Below are 22670 nucleotides of genomic sequence, written 5' to 3' on the forward strand. Positions count from 1 at the left end.
GCTCAGTTACACGTCTGCAGATGCTGAAGAAACAGCAGATATTTCAGCTGTCGGCTGTTTTATGAAGTGAAAGTATTAAGGTCGCTGTTCAGGATCAATACACACATCATCGTTAACGTGGCGCATACACACGTATGTACAGTATACATACACGTAGATGAGTAAATAAATGCACTGGCTAATTCACAAAAATCCAGGTTTACGCCGAACAGCTGTTTTAAATGTGTCTTTTGGATATCCCCCGCTCTATAAATAACACCGTGATCAGATATTACAACACTGCACATTCTGCAGCTGGTCGTGGGCATCGTGGCTTTAGCAAACACACACAAACACACACACACACACACGTAGACAGTAACACACACACAGCACTGCAGTTGACAGCCTCCGACTGTAAGCTCGTGCTTAAGCCCAACAATAAATCAGGATCAATGCGAGGAGGAACAGTACGGACAGTTAATGCACTGTAGGAACAGATGTCGTTAATAATTAAAAGGTTCAAACCGGGGGTGACGTTTGAAGAGGATAAACTAGTGATGATCAACAAGTGAAGGCTGTTGATCATCACTAGTTTGTTGTGTGTGTTTGTTTCAAGGATGTTTATGACAACGACAATTACGTCTGTTGATCGTGAGCTCGGGGTTAGTGCCGGAAGTGAGCTCTGCTTTAGCTGAGAGGATGTGTTGATGATGCCGATGTCTCTCTTGTGTTTGCATCGCGGCGATTTGATAATCCTGGCATTGATTCCACTTTGACAGCATGTGTGTGTGTGTGTGTGTTAGGTTGGGGGGGGTGGGTGCGTGGCTCACCTGCTGTGGCCGTGGGCAGCAGCCACGTGCAAGGACGTGAATCCATTTTCATCAGTAACATCAGCAGGCGTTCCCGAAAACAGCAGCAGCTTCACACACTCTGGCGGAGACGGAAGGAAAAAGAGCCACAAAATCATCAACAACTGCTGTGAATCAGCCATAAACGTACACCGTTACCGGTTGTTGCCATGGATACTGTAGTAGGTAAGGTAATGGTTGTGTTAAAACCCCTTCAATCACACACTGCTCTTATTAAAAGGGTCCATCATGCAATTGAGAGTCTTTTCAGATAAACACCCATGTCAGACGAGCTTGTTAGCTAACGCCGGTTAGCTTTCGTGCCTATTGTTGCCACGGTACAAATGAAAACAGACATGTAGCACAATGCAGGCGTTACATTACTCAGGGAGGCTCCTTCAAAGTCCTTTTAGAGCCAATTCTTGGCTCATAGAGCTATTTGTCGCTGACATGTCAGAGCAGTATCAACTCTGGTTTTACTGTAACTCACTGCTCGTCTGCTAGCTAAAGAATTAGCCTCTTTTTGGCTGTAAATCCTTTGTGTGTCACCTTTAGCGGGAGGCTTTGAGCTACGCTCTGCTAGGGCTGAATGATTTTTAATAAATATTGGATAACACTTTAGATTAAGGAACATATATTCACCATAAACTAGGTGCTTACTAACATATATAATTAGCATGCTAGCCCTTCATCAGTAATCATTAAGCATGTATTAGCTAGTATGCTAAGTAGTATGCTACTTATGTGCTATGCTATGTCAGTAAGCACCTAGTTAATGGTGAGTATGTGTTCCCTAATCTAAAGTGTCACCAAATAACACTTTAGCTAAAGAATTAGCGTTTTGTTTGGCTGTAAATCCTTTGCGTGTCACCTTTAGCGGGAAGCTTTGAGCTACACTCTGCTAGGGCTGAATGATTGTTAATTATATTGGATAGCACTTTAGATTAGGTAACACATATTTACCATAAACTAGGTGCTTACTAACATATATAAGTAGCATGCTAGCCCTTTATCAGTAATCATTAAGCATGTATTAGCTAGTATGCTAAGTAGTATGCTACTTATATACTATGCTATGTTAGTAAGCACCTAGTTAATGGTGAATATGTTTATGGCCAGTTGCTTTAGATTTATTATTACATAATGCACCTTTAAATGAACTTTTCATTCATGGTTGAATTGTGGCTGATTAAATAAATCAGGATGTTTCTTCCCGTCCAGACTCAACTGCTGCCCCAGAGTTTTAAAGACAAGAAATCCAGTGCAGAATTCATGCACTTCAACCAGAAACTAAAGGTAGTGTCAATGTAGCCTAAGGGTCTGTTCGGCAGCCTGGTTTTCTCTCTTTGCTGAGATAAATTCATTACTCTGTCGCTGTATCAAGGTTTGTGCTATGTTTCATAACAGTTAAACGGACGCCCACCGGGCTGAATGTGATCACATCAGACAAAGACGAGGGGCTCTGGAGAAAAAGAACAAGGACACTGACGGAGGAGGAGAGCGGCCAGCCTGGCATAAACAATGACCTTGACAGGGCCAGTCGTCCCCCGTGGAGACTGAAGCCTGGTCATAATGAGGGCAGAACCTCATTCCTGAGGAAGTGGCTAAGTTTAGGGCTAAGATTTGAACGGCGGAGAGGTTAAGGTTAGGGATAATGCTTTGTTTGGGCTGTCCAAATAAATGGAAGTCAATACAGTGTCCAGTGACGAACAGCTGCACCTGTGCGTGTGTGTGTGTGTGTAATCCTTCAGCTGCATTAGTCATGTTCATGGATCAACACATCCAGACTGACAGTGTTATTAAACATCTCAGCAGGGAGATGCATCCTGATTGATCTGCCGTGCGTGCGTGTAAGTGCAACGTGCATCAATTATTCTCTCTCTGTGTGTGTAAGTGTGTGTGTGTGTGTGTGTGTGTGTTTTCACACACTCGACAATGTCGGTATGGTTAATGTGCACAAGTGTGAGAGTGAGATCTGCACCGAGGTCACACAGCCCTTGATATGACAGTCCATCTCATTAACTGCTGCCAACGTAATGGCATCTATAACCCGGCTCATGCAACAAGAACAACAACTCCAGAACATAATACACATTAAGTGTTTATCTGTTAATCAGCAGCAGGTCTTTGTCCTCTCTCTGCATGTCCACGCAGGAGTGAAAGCCATACGCAGATGTTTGGACACCCAATGAAAAATAGAACCCCCTGCTGATAAATGAGTTTTTTCTTGTGTTTGTATGAGGTGCAGGAACACTGTCGCAGCTGGCTGAGGTGTGTGTTACTTGAGACACAGCGGGTTAAATCTACGCCCAGCATATCTTACAAATTCTAATATATTTACAGCGGAAAAGTTTGTAAAACACTCATTCTGCCAGCAAAGGAATTCAGCCTCTTTATGGATGTTTGGAGTGAGCGGCTAAAAACACTACGTTATCTTCTTTATGTTCCTTTAGAGCAGGTTATAAAAGCAAAATTGACAATTTAAGTCATTTAGCAGTTTAATTATTTAACTTATTCAAGTTTATTCAATATTTCTAAGCGTAAATAATCTAATAATAAACAATTTTTTTATATTTATTCAAGTAATCTCTATGCAAAGCAGTACAAAATATGCACAATATACAGTAACTATGTGTGTGTTAACCTTACTTACACATGTGCAGCAGATTGCATGTGCAGTCATTATAATAACGGTGGTGTCTTACGATCCCTGTAAGGAATTCATCGCCCTATTATTTATTCATGCACAGCCGTCGAACAGCAGATCCTCTGTGAACCCTTTGTTTTTGCATGTAGGTGTATCACCTTCTGTTCTCTTTATCAATCAATAATAATCAATAGCAGCCTCTGGGTGTTTCCAATCAATCAATCTGTGTTTTTTAATATGCAGAGCTACACTCGCACTGCTGCACATGAAGTGACCACAGAGGGACTTTGTGACGCTTCTTTTGCACCACAGTGACTTCAGTCATCGCAAATATAGCTGATCAGTATCAGTGCAGGCTGTAATAATGTCGCTGTAAGTGTCCATGGCAACAATCTTCTAAATTAACACAAACGCAAAAAAACTCTGACTAACACTGAAGTGACCCTTGAAAGAACACTCAACTCGTGAAGAAAAGTCTTCTAAAAGCTGTTCACTCTGATTTTGACACTACATGATCCTAAGGACTTGATTTTATTATGATTTTTTTTTAACACGCATACATTTGTGATGGCTTTATTTGTTTTGCAGTTTTTTGCTCTAGGATATAATCTGAGTGCATTAAATTAGAGCTGCAACGACTAATAAATTAATCAATGATTCATTGATCACTAATTGAATCATGAACTGTTTTTAAAGAATTAAAACAAGCGTTTTTCTGCTGCTTAAATGTGAATATTTAAGCAGCTTAATAAGCGATCTTTGCTCCATATAACAGACATATAATTCTTCGATTAATTGTGAAAACAACTGACAAATGAATCGATTATTATACTGTATGTCAACTTTTACCTTAAACCTTTTTAAATGTCTGTTTTGCATTATTTTTTAACTTCTGCGTGTTTGATGTCTGTGTTTTATTTGACTTGTAAAGCGACCTTGAAAGTCTGAAAGGCGCTTAAAAAATAAAATATATTATTATGATGAAAATGATCGTTAGTTGCAGCCCTACATTAAATGTTAAAATTCACGATTTAACTGTACACCGTTCTTTTAAAATCCTCCAAAATCATCCAACTCTTGACACAAAAGACGAATTCATTCCTGCATGTGTTATTATTAATATTATGAGGTCACTAAAGTGCTGATGAATGAATTAAAGTCCAGTGTTACCTGTGTGTCCGTTCTGAGCAGCAGCAAACAAGGCAGAGGTTTGGTTGTGGTTGTCGTAGAGGTGGTGGTCTTGGTCGAGATGATTGGGTTTGTTCTCCATGGCGGTGATAGAGGTGATGGTGTTGGTGGTAGTGGTGGTGATGTCTGTGGTGTCGGTGGTGTTGTTGTTGTTGGTGGTGGTGGTCAGGTCTGGTTGGTTAAGCAGCATTGACAATAAAGTGACATTTCCCTGGGAAGCAGCTTGGAAGAGCAGGGGGCGCCCGCCGTCCAGGGCAGCAGGCCCACCGCCACTTAGAGAGGAGACTACGGAGGGACACCAGCCTGCAGGGGAGGGGGGAGGTGAGGAGGAGCAAGGAGGAGCACAGGTTAAACTAGGAGGAGGATGACGACGAGGAGGAAGAGGAAGAGACTAGAAGTGCTGAGGTTTTAAAAAAAAAGAAAGAAAAAAAAAGAAGGAGGAATTGGTTGAAAAGGAAACAGAGGACACTTCAGATCCACACTTAAACAATTAACATCTTCAATAATTCAGCCATAAAACACATGACTTTATCTAAACCCAGTGAAGGAGCTTCCTCCTCCTAATGTGTACTCACATGTACACTCTTAGAAATAAAAGTGCTAAGTAGAACCATATAAGGTTCTTAGGCTTGTCCTCATACACTCTTAGAAATAAGGGTTCCAAAAGTGTCCTTCTACAAGGGCTGAGGTTCTACCTGGAACCATTTGCTTCGGAAAAACCCTTTCCCGAAGAAAGGGTTTTTCAAGGGTTCTTGGTAACACTAATGGTTCCAGTAAGAACCCTTTTGATCCAGAGAACCCTTTAAAACCCCTTTCCTGAATAAAGGGTTTTAAAAGGGTTCTTGGTGGAACCCTCCAAAAGGGTTTTCTTTATAATAATATAATAATATTTTATAATATTAATAATAATATATATAATATAATATATAATTAATAATAATATTTTTTCCTATGAGGACAAGTTGAAGAACCTTATATGGTTCTACTTAGCACTTTCATCACTAAGAGTGTAGGAGCACCATTTTTGGTTCCAGATAGAACATTTTTGTGGAAAATAATGTATTTTACTCTTGATTTTCAACTTTTTATCTCATAATTTTTATTCCTATTTTTTCCCCTGGCGGTTCCACCAAGAACCCTTTTAAACCCCTTTATTTAGGAAAGGGGTTTTAAAGGGTTCTCTTGATCAAAATGGTTCTTACTGGAACCATTAGTGTTACCAAGAACCCTTGAAAAATCCTTTCTTCGGGAAAAGGGTTTTTCTGAGAGTGGACACTACACTCTCCCACACAAGAGTCCACACAAGAGTGGACACTACACTCTTAGAAATAAGGGTTCCAAAAGGGTCCTTCTACAAGGGCTGAGGTTCTACCTGGAAACCATTTACTTCTGAAATAACCTTTCCTGAATAAAGGATTTTAAAAGGGTTCTTGGTGGAACCTTTATAAAAAGGTTCTACCTGGAGCCAAAAAGGGTTCTCCTATGAGGACAAGCCGAAGAACCGTATATGGTTCTACTTAGCACTTTAATTTCTAAGAGTGTACATGACTACAGCTTGGCCTAATACTATCCTGTACATTAACTCATACGAGTATTATTTATACGTCAATGGTGATTTGATAAAGTGATAATGTGAAGCAGCTTTTTGATGATAATCTTCACACCCACCAGGCATAAAATTCCTGTTAAAACAAATATAATATCACAAAAAAAAAGGTTGTTAACACCTTCATCATTGGGCTATTTAAGACTGGTGATACATCTGATGAACAACAAGAAGACACAATATCCCAAACACAGGTGAGACATTAACTCTCCCGCTGTGTCACATTTTGCCTCCTTCTATTATACTGGTGGTGATAAATCTTATCTATTGTATTCGCTCATGTAACTTTGGATTGTGCTTAATTCTTTTTCCATGTCCTGGGAAAAAAAAAAAGAAGCTCAAAGTGCTTTCCAGGAGTTGCTGACGCAGGAAACCTCTAATAAAAATGTCTGGAATCAAACGCACATGTGCAGCTGCAGCCGGGACCAAAGAGTCTGTCATCACATTGAAAGTAGACGGCATTTACCTTCCAGTCCAATCACTCGTCACTGTCATTCACATAGAGGACAAATATAAATGCTTCACAACAGCGCTGCACTTATGAAGCATTATTTTAAACGATTCAGCAAAGTCAATAAACAAAGAGATGAAGTGAGCTGGAAGTGAGCTGGTTAACAGAAGAACAATGAAACAGAGACAAAGGGAGAGGGAAATCTTTCCAGGTTACTCTCAGGTGAGAAGCTTGAGATTGAGATTAATGCGTCTGAGAAGAAGCAGAATAAAGCTTCCAACGTTCTCCTCTGCTCAGATTTGTACGCGAGAGATGTCACAATCAAATGAATTGAAAGTTGAAAGGTTTGTAACACTGGAGAATTTGTGGCTTTTTTTTGTATATAATCATATCCTTGTATAGTTTGACTACAAAGTGATATACCTGATCTATCCCAGTATATACAGTGCTGAACAAATGTATTCAAATGTAGTCAGGAAAAATGAGATTTTTTTTTAGAAAATCTTTAAAAAAAAAATATATATATTTTTATTATTGTTATTTATTTGGCAAATATCAAAATTAATTCACATTTTTATACCCAATTTTCTCATGAATTAATTTAAAGCATAACATTCAACCACTAAAACCCATTTTTCTGTATGTAACTATGATTTGACATGTATTTTACTCTTGATTTTTTAGCTTTTTAATCTCACAATTTCGACTTTTTAATCTCATAATTATGACTGTTTATCTCATAATTATGACTTTATATCTCACAATTTTGACTTTTTAATCTTAGAATTTTGACTTTTTAATCTCACAATTTTGACTTTTTAGCTCATAATTTTGACTTTTTAGCTCATAATTATGACTTTCTATGTCACAATTGCAACTTTATATACTTTTTTTTGTTTTTCCCCTGGCGGAAATGGGCTTCCATACATTAGTCATTATATTTTATTCAATAACTATCTTCTATCATCTTAATCAACAAATAATAATGTATTTTACTATTGTTTTCAGTTAAAGAGCTTATATATACTGGTATTTACTAGTATTAACCATTACAGAAACAAAAAATTATAATAATTACCAATGCTGTTATTTTAGGCAGCTGTGGTTTTGGGTGGTGGTCTATTACATTTGTTAAGCACTGTATAAATATATATATATATATATGTATATATATACACACACAATATATTACTCCCAAACACACACATTCACACAAAATTGCTGCAGACTGCTCCCACTGAGTAATGATCCTGGCTCCAATGTAATCACTGGTTTCCTCTGCATTCAGGTGCTTTTACACACATCTTTCAGCAGGTACATGGTTTTCAGTACAGTATGTGGTAACCTGGAGATATGTCTGTTGTTGGTGTGCCTTTTTTGTGTATTTGTCAAACTAAATATACCGGTATCAGTAAAAAAAAAAAAAAAAAAAGCATAAACACATTTGCCCCTCAGGCCTCGGCCACACTTTCCACATCACCAGGTCTGCAGATTTCCACAGAGATTTATGACATAAATATCAGCCGTGGAACCGATACCTTGTGACCGCACTTTCCTGTCCAGATGGTTGTGCACCTTTGTTGAGGTCAAACAAAGAAGATAATGTAACCATGATGCTTGCTTGAGGTTATCTGTACAGGTACACTACCCTTCAAAAGTTTGGGGTCACTATAGAAATATATTAGATATATATATATATAGATATATATATATATATAGAAAGCTATTTTTTTCCAATGAATATAACATTAAATGAATCAGAAATACACTCTATACATTGTTAATGTGGTAAACGACTATTCTAGCTGCAAACGTCTGGTTTTTAATGTACATAGGCATATATAGGCCCATTTCCAGTGTTCTAATGGTACATTGTGTTTGCTAATCACGTTAGAAGGCTATTGGATGATTAGAAAACCCCTGAAAACCCTTGTGCAATTATGTTAGCACAGATGAAAACAGTTTTGCTGGTTCTTTGACGAAAGCTTGACGAAAAGTTTGAAGGGCAAAATGATGCCATTATTTCTAATCTTGTCAATGTCTTGACCATATTTTCTATTCATTTTGCAACTCTTTTGATGAATAAAAGTGTGACTTTTAATGGAAAACACAAACAAATTGTATAGGTGAACCCAAGCTTTTGCACAGTAGTGAATAAACCAAAATCTGGAGCAAACTCCTTCCGAGATTTCACTCCTGCTGGAATTAAATGGTATCAAATTGGCATACATGTAAAGCTCGACCGATGCAGTCTCATTTCAGTTGGAATGGAACTGCAGCCATGTACAAGGCATGCGGAGAAGCATTGTGGCGCTCTGCTAACGCTGAACATGGAAAGTATGACCCGGACCTTGGAGCCTTTTGTCTTCTGTCACCATGGGTTGAAAACCTGCTGTAATGTGTTGGATCATAGAAAGTACAGAGCTATGGCAATACACTAGCATTAGCCAAACAACAAAATATAACCAAGTGTGGCATAACATGCACATCGATGGACACGTAAATGCTACAATAGATGAAACAGAAACATCAGTGGAGACAGGTTAATGGAAGCTGAGACAGCGTGAGTAGAGGAGGTGACATGCTACTGCAGGATGGTAAAGGGTGAGGGAAGGAGAGAGCAGCCTCTGGCATCAGCTTCAGAGAGGACAGGGGTTACTGGTAGGAAGACCTACAAACCAATCAGAGTGCACGAGAGGGGGAGATATCTGGCCTGGTCTGAATTTACCCTGACACAATCCTTCTGCTGTGATAAATCACGCATGTTAGCGTCATGTTGTCAATGTCCACTGCTGGTAGTGACAGCTGACACGGCTAACGTGACAACATGGGAGACGGAAGGTGCCCAGAGAGGAGACATTAAGGGCAGAGATAGAGAGACGAGTGCAGAGAGGGAGATTGCAGTGGAGCGACATCGGATCTTGCATAAACTGAACTGACCTGTGTGCTATGCTGTGTTGCATTCCCGTGAGTAGGCTAGTTTCCCCCTGTGACCTGATCACTATGCTCAGCTAGGCTAGGCTACGCTAGCACTGTGGACAGACAGTGGAAGGAAAAGAGGCAGTGGGGAGAACTGGAGGGAGACATGGAGCGTGGAGGAGCCCCTTTACCTGATGCTGTTGCCAGGGGGCTGCTTGCTGAGGCACGGGGGCTACGGGAAGATGGAGCACTAACGGAGGAGGAGGTGGAGGAGGAGGAGGGGTTTATGGAGGAGGGGCTACTGACAGTGATGGCAGGGCTGATGATGGGGGGACACTCTGCACATGCTGCTGCCGGCTGCCGCTGAGGGCCCCGGCCAGGCCCCGGGGAGCGGGGGCAGGCACCCACCTGAGAGGCCGTCAGGGCTGGGACCAGGTCCAGAGCTGGTTTGGGCGGCAGTTGGGGTGTGGCTGGCTTTAGCCCAGCCCCAGGGGAGCGACTGCTGTCCCCCACCACCTTGATGGGTGGATGAGGAGGAGAGGGGGTCTGGGAAAGCCCTGGCTTTTTGGGAGGAATAGGGGGAGGGTTTCCCCGGTCGATCCTGGCCACCGTTGGCGATTTAAGACCGATTGGGTGGCTCAGGCGGCCAGGAAAAGGACCTCCCTCTGAGGCAGAGTGGGGCAGGCCTGGACGCAGCGATCCACCACCTCCTGCTGGAGGACTGGTGAAGCGGGACAGAACCTGCGTGACAGTGTTACGGGCTTGCTGCTTGGCCGCAAAGTTGTCACGGTTGGTGGGTGAGAGGTCGCGGGACGGAGGAGTCTGAGATGCCGAGCCATTTTGGTCCTGTTCCTGGAACTTGTATCGGGCCGCCTGGACACGAGGGCTGACCCCGGTAGGTAAACCGTGGGGAGCTTGGCCCTCGGAGCCATTTTCTGTCTGTGCAAGTCCTCCTGAGCTGCTGTGGACGATCCCTCGGCCAGACGTCTTTGGCAGACTCAGACCCACATAGTTGGCAGGTGTCGGTTTGACGGGGATAGTGAGTGGGGTCTTCTTAGGACCCTCCACCTCAGTTGGCGGCAGGTCAGTTTGGCAAGATGCTGTTCGAGAGCTGAGGGGCTCTGTGGCTATGGAAACAGACTTCAGGGCTTTAGGTTTGGGTGGTGTACTGGTAGCAGCTTGTTCAGCTCCAGCAGCAGCAGCAGCCTGGGCCGCAGCAGCATTCCTATCGCTGCGTTCAGTCCTGAGCTGCTCCACCTGCTGCCGCAAACTCTGGCTCTCAGCCTCCTCGCGGCCCAGCCTGGCACGCAGCTGTTCCCGTTCTGTGTCGAACTCAGACAGCTGCTTCTCCATCTTGGCCTCCATCTGCTGACTTCGCTGCCGCTCGGTGCTCAGCTCCTCCTGATAGCGGCCAGAGGTGCGGTTCTCCTCGTCCAGGCGAGCTTGGAGCTCGTCGAACCGCTGCGACTCCTCTACCACCCGCGTGGCGAGCTGCTTGCACTCACGCACTAACATCATGACAATGTGCTTGTTCTTCTCACGCTCGTCCTTCAGTTGCGCCGTCAGCTTGCGATGTTCTTGCTCCAGACTCTGAAGCTGTAGTTTCTCCATCTCCAACTGGAAGAAAAAAAACACAATCAGAGGATGGAATCTCAGGGCAAGAACACATTTTCATAAACCCAAAAGTCTTTAATCAAATAATCAATGACACACATGTCAATATGACGTCATAAAGGTACAACAAAGTTAGCCGTAGCATCTCTGGTGACCATACAACTCGTTTTCATATTGATGCATCGACATGAGCTATGATTATGGCAGCCCATGACCAAGTGAAATGAATTGGGCTTGTAACTGAAGGATCACTGGTTCAAATCATTGGACAGGTCAAGGGAAGGGATGCCCCTGACTGAAGGTACCCAAACACAATTGGTACCCAGGTGCAAATAAGCACTTGATGGGTTAAATGCAGAGGTCAATATTATTCATGATCACTAATTGGTGTGTGTTCTAATCTTGAACTTGAAAATTGGCAGGTCAATAACTTTCATTATCACTTCCTTGTTTTAGTCATTTGCAGGCAAAAAATACCAAACACTTGCTTGTTCCAGCTTATTAAATGTGAGAAATGGCTGTTTTTCTGTTGTGTGTCACTGAAAGTGGGGTTTTTCTTTCTTCAATTGTCTGATATTTTCCAACAAACACTTCACTGAAAAAGGTAAATGCTAAATGGTCTCTATGTAGTGTACTATATATAGCACTTTTATTGTCTTGATGACCACTCAAAGGTGCTCTACGCCACATTTTCACCTATTCACACTCATTCACTCACACGTTCATTCAGCGTTTTTTGTGCATGTTTTCCTCCACCACTCTGATGGGTGGATGAGGCGGAGAGTTGCTACTTCGTAAATCCACATGCGCCATTGTGCCATTATGTGCTCGTGCACTCGTCGTTAAGTATAACCATCCTGAACAAAAAGCCACGGTCAGAGTAGCGACTCAAAACTCAGGTTTGCATTTGTTACGTCTGTGCAGATTGCGACCAACAGCTATGATATAAAACCACCTGTTCAACAGGCATGCGGAGAAGTGATATATTCCACATGTTTAAACTGTTTTATTTACATTAACAGCACTGGTTTAGCAAATGGGGAGCCATTTGTTCTTGTGTTTAACACATCTCAGTGATTTTCTTTTTTTTTACTACTAAACTGGATACATGGATGTATTATATGAACTGGATAGAGTACCGTCCCTTTGCTTCCGTTCATTCTTATGAAGCTGCTCACCCAGTGCATATGCCAAAAAATGTTTTGACTTCCGCATTTATTCCCGGGTTATGGGGCCCATAGAGCATGCGCAGTAGTGTCACTACCATAAAGATTTATAAAAGCCCGTGTCCATGTCTCGAGGTGTCCTGTGGACACTTTTACAGGCGTCTCTTTTACTATTGCGGTCAATGGGAAAGTTGCTTTTTGGGCTTTTATTGGGTTTTCTGTTGCAGTACCCACAGTGGCCACCATGTAAAAATTGTCTTCAAGGCAGAGGGCCGGTGCTCTATCCAGTTCATATTATACATCCATGACCGGATACCTGATGCCTGATGACTCTAACTGTCCTGTATAAACGTATAACTTGACACAGTTGTTGTATATCTGCTCCTGGTCTCCCTCTTTCTGTCCCACACCTTTCCTCTGTCCCCCATTTTTCCTTTCACCCCAACTGGCCTAGGCAGATGGCTGCACATCTCTCTGAGTCTGGTTCTGTCAGAGATTTCTGAGGGAGTTTTTTTCTCTCTCCACTGATGGGGTTCTCTGCTCTGCATGATGTTGTCTATGTACAGTGCCTACAGAGATGATGTATGTTGTGATTTGGCGCTATACTAATAAAATTGAATTGAACTGATGGATTTGCTACGTCACCAAATTTAGGCTTTTATGTCCTCACCAGCACCACCACAGCACTTTCACACACTGTACATACAGTACTATACAAGCTCCAGCAATGTCATTCAATACATTTTTCACACCTAACACTGGCTTACACTCGTGCCACCTGTCTCACTTGAAGACTTCATCTGAAACATGAACCTAAAAATACACGAGCATGTGAGCTTTTGGTGAATTAAACAATGGAATAATACGGATAAGAATCTCTCTCTGACACAAACAAAGTACTATAATTAAGAAAATGCTCTTGGGCAATACAACCATCTAAATCTTAATTACTGACTCGGTAATGACGCCGAGACAAGTCTCGCGAGAGCATAGAGGCACATCAGATTCATCACAAGGAAATGTATACGCATTAAATACTTTATTAATCCACAGGGTGGACTGGGGTGAGAGTGTGTTCACAGAGACACAGAGTCTCTTCATATGGTTGAATTTCAATGACTTGTCAAAGCTCAGGCTTCTATATCTGGAGCATTGCTGCTATTGTTGGCTCAGAGTTTGCTTCGCAGAGGGTAACAGGGCTTAACCAGGGACTCTCCGCCCAACTGCCAAGACCTCTTCGCTCTAACGAGCCTCAAAACAAAAGAGCTGACTCACCACACTAACCCCCTGTCCCAAAACAAGACCTTCACCCCCTTCCCTGCTGTCTTCTTCTAGTCCTCCACTTCCCCTCCAGGAAGTACATGTCACCACCAGCCGATGCTAAAGGACAAGCGTGAGGTGAGTAAGCGTAAAGGGGAGCGCTAAGCGGAACGCCAGTTGTTACTCAGAAGGAGGTGCTACGACGAGCTGCTAATTGGGTGAGGATTATGCCTGTTGTAAGGCGCCGTAAATCCTCAGAGGAACAAATGCAGGGATGTTGGAACAGTGGTGACAAACTGGGCAGCAGTTTAAGAACAGACATAAAAAACTCACCACTGATAATGGTGAGTTAACCATAATCCAGATTTAATACAATTTAAGGGCAAATACAAACATGTTTGTGCGCATTTTTTTTTAGATGTTATGCCATCGCAATGTGTGCCTGAAAACATGGCATGGTATGTATCAAAAATATCATGACCCTTCAGGCTCCTTAAGGTCCTGACATGCAACAGTGGAGTATCCACCCTCTCCATTTCCACCTGCAGCAAAAATGAGAGCGGTGAAGTGCAATGATTGTGCAATAAACTGCAAGCATTTTTTATATTTAACACAACATTAAGAGGTGGAGCGTGTAGTGTCTGCAACCTCATAGTCGTAGTGTCTCTGCTTCTATCTCTTCATGTTAGAAAGGACTGAATTGACTGAGTTGACTTTGACCAAACCAAGAACAATCTACCATCATAACACCATTCGGCTCTTAACTTTCTTACCCTCAGGATTTTACTAAAGCAAGTGTACAAGTCATTTCAACAACATCTCGATACCTGCAAGATAAACTTAACGTAGCTCAAAGATGCAAGATGCAAGGTTGTATTAAAGCTTTGTTTTTGGTAACAACACCCTACTGTTAATGCAGTGGTGTCATTAAACTGAATAAAAGGTTTTTGATGGTCTACGTGAATATTTAGCCTCTTTTTATGATATTTTCATTGACTGAAAGCATTAATGCAGAATTAAGAGGTGATAAGTGTGTGTAAAAACAATCACAGTAATGTACACTCTTAGAAATAAGGGTTCCAAAAGGGTCCTTCTAAAAGGGCTGAGTTTCTACCTGGAACCATTTGCTTCTGACAAACACTTTCCCGAAGAAAGGGTTCTTGGTAACACTAATGGTTCCAGTAAGAACCATTTTGATCCAGAGAACCAGACGTTAATTAAATACTAAGTTGACCATAGGTGTGAATGTGAGAATGAATGGTTGTTATTCTTCTTCTCTGTGTGTATAATCTGCGATGGACCGGTAATCTGACCAGGGTGTACCTCCACCTTTTACCCTCAGTCAGCTGCCCTCTTAGAAATAAAAGTGCTAAGTAGAACCATATAAGGTTCTTCGGCGTTCTAAGCCTTTTGGAGGGTTCCACCAAGAACCCTTGAAAATCACTTTCTTCGAGAAAGGGTTTTTCAGAAGCAAATGGTTCGAGCCTCAGGAGTGGTAAACAATGAGAAATTGAGTGCTTTTTGTTTCTGTACCTGAGATCCCCAAATGCTGAATGAAATATTTCCATAAATATCAAATTATACCCTGAGAATCTGCAGCACAAAACTGTACCCAGCACCACGGCAGAATACAGAAGCCTCTTTAGCTACAATTGAGCATTGTGTGGAGCTCAGGAGGAAGCAGAGGCCTGAGCACTATTTAAGGAAAAAGGAATTTGAGCGCACACACAGTCGTGACCTTGTTTCCAAACCCAGCCTTGATGTTGACAACATATAATGAATGTGGAACAAAGAAAACTGACAAATCCAGTGATTTTTTCCGTCACGGTTTGTGAGAGTTTGCTGCTGCTGCTGTGAAGAGGAGGAAGCTTCATCTGACTTCATGACTGATTCATGATGAAAGAGTAGAGTGGTTGGGGGGGGGGCTAGGGGTGTCTTCATTGTGCCATTAACTGATTCAGAGTGTGTTAGGTACAAATGCTAGCCTGCAGTCAGCCTAACCCAAAAGACCTCATGGATAATTTAACAGCTTACTCACCAGAGAACAAGAGTGGGAAATGGATGAAGAGGATAAAGATAGCACTGACAGTCCGGGTGAAATTCACTCTACCCAGCAACCAGGAGACCCCTCCGTGTACTAAACACAGAGAGACTGTGACTTTACTTTAAAGGTCTGTCACTGGGTCAATGGTTCAATTGGAACTCGATTGGTTAAAGTTGTTCTGTGGAGACTGCCTCTCCTCTGAGATACAGTTTTAGGGGCCTAAATTAGAAAAACGCCAAAAGGTTAAAGATGTTTCGTTTCCTAACCTAAAAATCACATGCTTCTTTTGTCGCAAATATGGGAAACAGACAATAGATAAACTTAAAGCAGACCTAGACCGGAAGTTCCACTTAACGCTGTTTTTTACTGTGTATCTGCGTCATTACCTCGTTTACGAAGCCCTGAAGTTTCGAAACAAACAGTTCAGCCACTGCTGAGAACGTTGTGTTTTATTGTAATCTCGGGCTCAGTGAGATCTCCCTTCTGGTTACGTAAACAGCATTTCTCCTAAACAGCAGATCGTCCTGCTCCGGGCACTAGTCCGGGCACATCCGCAGAAGAAGAATAACAACCGTTGTGGAGGTGTTTCACGAGCGACAGTGTCTTCTGACTCTGGGTCTGAAGTCAAAGTCATAAAATGGACTGCGGCGGGGAGTCGTGACGAAGCTATTTTTTAAACATTGTTAAAACAATGTTTTGATAATGAGTAGCAGTGCATCCACCGTTCCAGAGGGGGGAGCTGTGCTTCCAAAAGCTGGTGTGCTGATTATGTCACTTCTGGGTATTGGCCAACACATGTCAGTTGGGAAGGCTCTACCCTGGCTGGCCAATCACAACTCTGTCTTCTGGGTGTGAGATTTCAGTTTGAAACACCGTGCCTGAGGAGAGGGTCGGTAAGGAGAGATTTCTATCGGCTCATTTACAGCAACTAGGAGGTTTTTGACCATAAAAACAAGTTTATGTATGTAAGTAGACCTCCATAACTCACATATGTGCAACAGGACCACTCTATGTGAGCTTTAAGGCACGTTTTATGTAAAAGACATTGATGATTTCTCTTCAGGGTAAAATTTAAACCTCCATCCCTTGTGTCACTGTTTCAGGAGCCAAAAGTGTGGGTGTGTACAGGGCAGGGAAGCAAATGAGAAATTGGACTGGGCCAATGACAACTAATAGTTAGATGGCATTAACCAGCAGCTCCAGAGACGGCACCACCATGATAACAAACTTTACATTCATATTTTATGAATAGAGGAAAATACACACTCGTCTTGTCTTGTCAAAACATCGATTTGGCTCAGGACTACATAATCTCTGTTATGATTACCAAATCCATAGTCATCCAGAGATGGGACAAAGCCATAGCAGACATCTGGCTGCCCAGTTAATATAATCCTAAAGAATCAAACCCCCCCTCCCACACACAGAGAGAGATGCAACACAGTCAAGCAACAAAAATAGAAATTACACAACAGAAAAAAGGAATTTAGTAAACACAGACACAGAGGGACATTTACTGCTGTCATCCCCACATCTTTCTGCAAAGACTTAAATAGTCAATGTCATTGAAATGTCCTTTTTTTTTTTTTATTTGCCATCACTAATCTGACCTGCACCAACACTCAAGCTTCGATTAACCACAAAAGTTATACATGAGGTGAGTCCTGTTCAAACTATCCTGGTGAAACTATCTATTATTAAATTATTATTAAAATAATATCTTATTTTGAAACGACACAAATTTCCTGGGATTTTATTGTATGTCTGTGTGTGTGTGTGTGTGTGTGTGTGTGTGTTATAAATCATTTACTTGGATTTGCCTGTAGTCGGGGAGGAAAAAGAGCAGTGAAACATGCAACAGTGCATCGGGGGAAACTCCGTGCAGCTTATATTAAATGCATGACGGTTATCTCAGTTGTATCAGGGGCTAAATAGATTGTATTGTAAGAAAAAAAATCAATACCACTATAGCCGTTATCTAGGACAGCGAAGGGATTTAATAAATATGTGTGACTTAGAATAGTCTTCAGCTGAGCAGAGGCAGATGGATTTTTCATCTGGGATACATTTTTATCCCGAGTGCGATCCATTTTTAGAAAAAAAAAGGTACAGGCACAAATGCAGAAAACTCTCCTCCTCTTCCTCCCTCAAGGTGACTTACCCTCTTCTGGCGGCTCTCGGCAGACGCCAGCTGCGCCGACATTCGCTCCTGCATCTTCCTACAGTGAGCCATGACGGCCTCCAGGACAGATATGGGGCTGGTGCCCAGGGGCCGTCGCTCTGCGGCCCCTCCAGAGATCCCGCTCTCAAAGTCCCGCTGAAGTGCCAGGAAGGGGTCGGTGAGGCTGTAGTGGCCGTATCGCTCTTGGAGAAACACCTCCTTCCTCTGAGCCTGGATGGGAAAAAAGAGGAGAAAAGACAAGAATATTTAGCCTGCGGTCACCGTAGATCACAGATTAAAGACATTTCTCATTTCACCCACTTTTTATTTAGTTTGGGCTGATGTTCATCTTTAAATTAATAGGACACAATAATGGCAAAGGCAGGTGCTAATGGAACGTCCTGTATTTGTACACTCTTAGAAATACAAGTGCTAAGTAGAACCATATAAGGTTCTTCAGCTTGTCCTCATAGGAGAACCCTTTTTGGCTCCAGGTAGAACCTTATTAGAAAGATTCCACCTGGAACCCTTTTGGAAAGTTCCACCAAGAACCCTTTTAGAACACCTTATTCAGGAAAGGGGTTTTAAAGGGTTCTCTGGATCAAAATGGTTCCCTTTGTTCTGGGAAATGGTTTTTCAGAAGCAAATGGTTCCAGGTAGAACCTCAGCCCTCATAGAAGGACCCTTTTGGAATAAGTATTTAGAGGAGAAGCACATTTTATTATTGTAATAATAAGGCTTTAAAGGGGTTGTTCATGTCTTTTTACATTGAGCTTTAGTTACTGAGACTATGCTGTGTGCATCATCTACTGCTGGCTCCTTGTACCAGGAACCATTGAGACACAGAAGATCACTCTCGCTGAAAACATGGCAAGGAGAGTGAGCGGTTTAAAACTCTGCCAAATATCAAGACAAAGCAGCAAACATAAACTTAAGATGGTGTGGACTTAAGCAGGTGCACTTTGAAGTGGCGAAAATATGTTTTTCCTCATGTCCCCGCAGGCAGCCGTGTCTCAAGCTGGTTCCTGGCAAGCAGGAGGGAGGCACACACACACACACGACATTCACTACTACTACTACTACTGTATACAACCACCATTCAAAAAAATCACTTTAACAGTAACACAAGTCCATGTTTGAGTTTAAGAAACATGAAGCATCTGGCTACTGCCACTGCCCTGGGGTTCAGGAGTAGATTCTGCACGTCAGCCCTCAAATCCACCACCACCACAACCACCTCCGCTCAACCCTGACTGCAGTGAGCCCGCCCGCCTGACTGACTCCACACACTCTTCCCATTGTAGCAGGCACGGCCGTTCTCCGGTTACACAGACGAGAGGAGAGCTGGTCGCTTTGGTGGTGTCATTACAGCATCATGTTCAAAGCCTGAAGTCAGCGGCACCTGCCAAATGTTGTTGTTTCTTTGTCTTTGGTGGGCTGATTTCACTCGGGCTGACTGCAAAACCTCCACCGTTGCTGAGGGGAATCCTTCAAATGCACAGCTGCACCCTCTCATGTTTATCATTCATCTTCAAGCTCTGACCTCAACAGAATGTAAACATAGTGATTTTCAGCAGATGAATGTGAAGCCTGACGACGGCGAGCCTTCCAGAACGCAACGTAATGGTTCAAAATTTAAGAAAACAACAGTAGTAGAGCCAGTGTTACTTTGAGATGAAGCAAACACAAAATCCTTTCACCTTCAGACTACACCTTTACTGTATATAAAAGGTCATGTCCTGTGCAATAAGCCTGTCCCACTCCAGAGGATAATCGGCCAGATTTTGGTCCCGATCTGGATCTTCCAACAATCATGGGTGTCTTCAGATTTTAGGCCGATTTGAACAGATTATCTGACCAAATTATCCTCTGCTAACAGCGATTGGGGCGTGAGCAGAACCCCGCAATATCCACTGAGAGTGAGTTGACTGGGAAAGGTTGTCGCAGAACTGTAACTTGTACAAGCCAAGTTGATTCCATCTTCTCAGCCATGACTTTATCCACAGTTTTTTTGCACAAAATATCGCACAAAAAACACCTATTAACTGACGACACCATCTGTTTATATTCTGTAGTCACGTTAAAGCGGCCATAGAGTGGTCCTATCACACACATGAGTTATGAGTTATGGAGGTCTAATTACATACATTAACTTGTTTTTATGGTCAAAAACCTTCTAGTTGCTGTAAACGAGCCGATAGAAATCTCTCCTCACTGAAGCTCTCATCAGTCGCGCTGTTTCAGACTGCAATCTCACCCCCAGAAGACAGAGTGTGTTGTGATTGGCCAGCCAACGAGAGCTTTCTCAACTGTCTTGTGATTGGTCAATACCTGGAAGTGACGTAATTAGCACGTCAGCTCTCAGAAGCGCAGCTCCCCCCTCTGGAACGGTGGCTGCACTGCTACTCAATATCATCAAAACACAGTTAAAACAATGTTTAAAAAATAGCTTTGTCCCTTTTACGACTTTGACCTGGAGTCAGACCCAGTGTCAGAAGACACTGTCGCTCGTGAAACACCTCCACAACGGACATTCTTCTTCTGCGTTTTAATGTACGCAACCGGATGTGCCCGGACTAGTGCCCGGACAAGGAGAAATGCTGTTTACGTAACCAGAACGTTTTTTCAGAGATCTCGCTGAGCCCGAGAACACAATACAACACAGCATTCTCAGCAGTGGCTGAACTGTTTGTTTCGAACGTTCAGGGCTTCTTAAACAAGGTAATGACGCAGATACACACCAAAAAAAACGTTAGCGTTAAAAACGCGTTAATTGGAACTTCCGTCATATGGCCGCTTTAAATCACGTGAGTTTCTGTGAGATCCCAAATACCTGGAGTCTCCTCCTTGAAATCGTTTGATTAAACGCAAATTGTGTGGTCCTGGATCATCAGCGTCTGTGCTTTCTCAGGATTAAAACATTGAAAATCAGTTCCAAAGTGTTTGAGGTATCCCTCATTTATAAAATCAAGTCAGATTTGAAAATCCTCTAGTGTGGGGGCAGGCTTTAATGAATTAAGTCCAATCACTGACTTTGGCATCTTTCAAGCGTAGTAGAGTTACAGGAACATTAGCCTCCTCAAACCTGCGCTTAACCAACCCGACCACAACCAGATGACCACTCGCCGCAATCCAGCAGTTAAATAATACCCGACGACCAGAAGCCACTTGGCTGCAGTGCAGCAGCTGCACGGTCACCAAACCCTCTGACCATAAGTGGTGGTGAAAGAAAGAGAGAGTTGATAACTCCAGGGGAGGAAAAGAAGCCAGAAAACTCCAGACACAGATTCCACACCAGCAGTCAAACACTGAATTTCTCATGGTAATAAACCGCGAGAGCGGCAAACTGCCAGGAAACTCCGCATGAAGGTTTCAAAACTGTAATACGGCCTTTTCATATTGATAAATGTCAAGAGCAAATACTGCGAGTTTTCTCCTTTATAAAGTGGACGGCGTGTGTGTGAGTAAATAACAGTTTCTTTGAAAAGAGTCGTGATTCATATTTGTCTGCAACAGAAGGACGGTGAGGGAGGAATATTTAATAACCGGGGCGAGAGACATTTAAATTAAATGTGGAGGCGAAGAGAAAAAAAAAAACACAGTGGGCCACAGCCTGATAGACTGAAGCAACAATAGCAAGGACAAAAGAGGTGGGAGCGCGGGCCGGGGAGGTGTTTCTGCGACAGGCTTCGCCAAAGAAGGAGATGAAGAGAGTTTATTCACACTCATGAGCAGCACAAGAGCAGCAGAGATTGATGGCGAATCCCGAGGAGACAGCGGCAGCGGCGGCGGCGGTGCGTCGACGGTGGATGGCTGACACAATATAAACACGCCGCCGAGGATCATCATCTCTGTAGTCCCACACACAAAAACGCTTCCTCTTTGTGCTCCATTCAGATGTTAATCCACCGCAATCCTGACGCCTGAAAAAACACGGCAGTGGGATGAAGAAGAAAAAAAGACCTGCATTTGAAACCACAGAAAGAGAAACTAAAGCTTTTCCTCCTCATTAAAACGCATTCACGGGAGGGCAGAGAGGGGAAAGTGGGAGTTTCACACAAAAAAAAACATGAGAGGAGATGCATAAAGAGAGAGTGGCTGTGTGCATGAAAAGTGCAAGCGAGCGTCTCCACCTCTTAAAAGCAGGTGTAATACATGCGCATGTTTGAGCGTATATATATGGAAACTCTTTAAGTAAATGTCAGCAGCTACAAGAGGATTTTCACCAGTTATTTCCTGATCAATGAATTTCTATTCTGCTTTTCTGGAAGGTGGCAGCTCCATGAGGGATAGAGGGAGGTCCAGGACGCAAGAATCTGCAGAATCTCTTATCTTATCAAGGTAAAAAGGGCACTTTGGTGTTTAGCTTCAGGAAAAAAAAGTGCATTAATTGATTTATCAACAGGAGTTGCCGATGATTCAGTTCCAAACTAAGACAGAGATGAGTAGATGAGTCTCGTATCTGAAGCTGAAATGCCCCGACAGCAGTGAAGGCACCGAGCCAGAGAGTAAAGAATCAGGAGGCCATCTTTAAAATTTGGCCTCCAGCTCTCGGGGATCTTCCAGTAAATATTTACACACAGAGTCAGAGCCCATTACAGCGCTCAGTCAGCGCAGTCACGTCCACATTAGGACCGAGTGTGTCATGGTTTGTGTATTTTACAGAAAAGACCTTAAACCTTGTGGTTTCCACATTTAACACCAGCTGTCGTTATTTAGGTTCCATAACAATCTCGTCATTTAAAATGACTCTGGCTTTGGTTTGGGCAAATCAGCTGTGAATG

At 42.7% G+C, this 22670-nt stretch overlaps 1 protein-coding gene across 1 annotated transcript in view; it reads right to left on the minus strand.

Moving 5' to 3' along the window:
* The window catches only part of cttnbp2 (cortactin binding protein 2), a 98375-nt gene that overhangs the window by 30653 nt on the left and 45052 nt on the right, over positions 1-22670 (minus strand). The window contains exons 3-6 of the mRNA XM_083894056.1: positions 17887-18117; positions 9833-11258; positions 4648-4968; positions 813-912 (exon numbers count right to left, since the gene is read on the minus strand). Coding sequence (XP_083750182.1) covers positions 813-912; positions 4648-4968; positions 9833-11258; positions 17887-18117 — 2078 coding nt within the window. The remainder of the gene's footprint in view (positions 1-812; positions 913-4647; positions 4969-9832; positions 11259-17886; positions 18118-22670) is intronic.

This window comes from Microchirus variegatus (genome assembly GCF_963457635.1).
Source record: "Microchirus variegatus genome assembly, chromosome: 8".
Classification (NCBI taxonomy): domain Eukaryota; kingdom Metazoa; phylum Chordata; class Actinopteri; order Pleuronectiformes; family Soleidae; genus Microchirus; species Microchirus variegatus.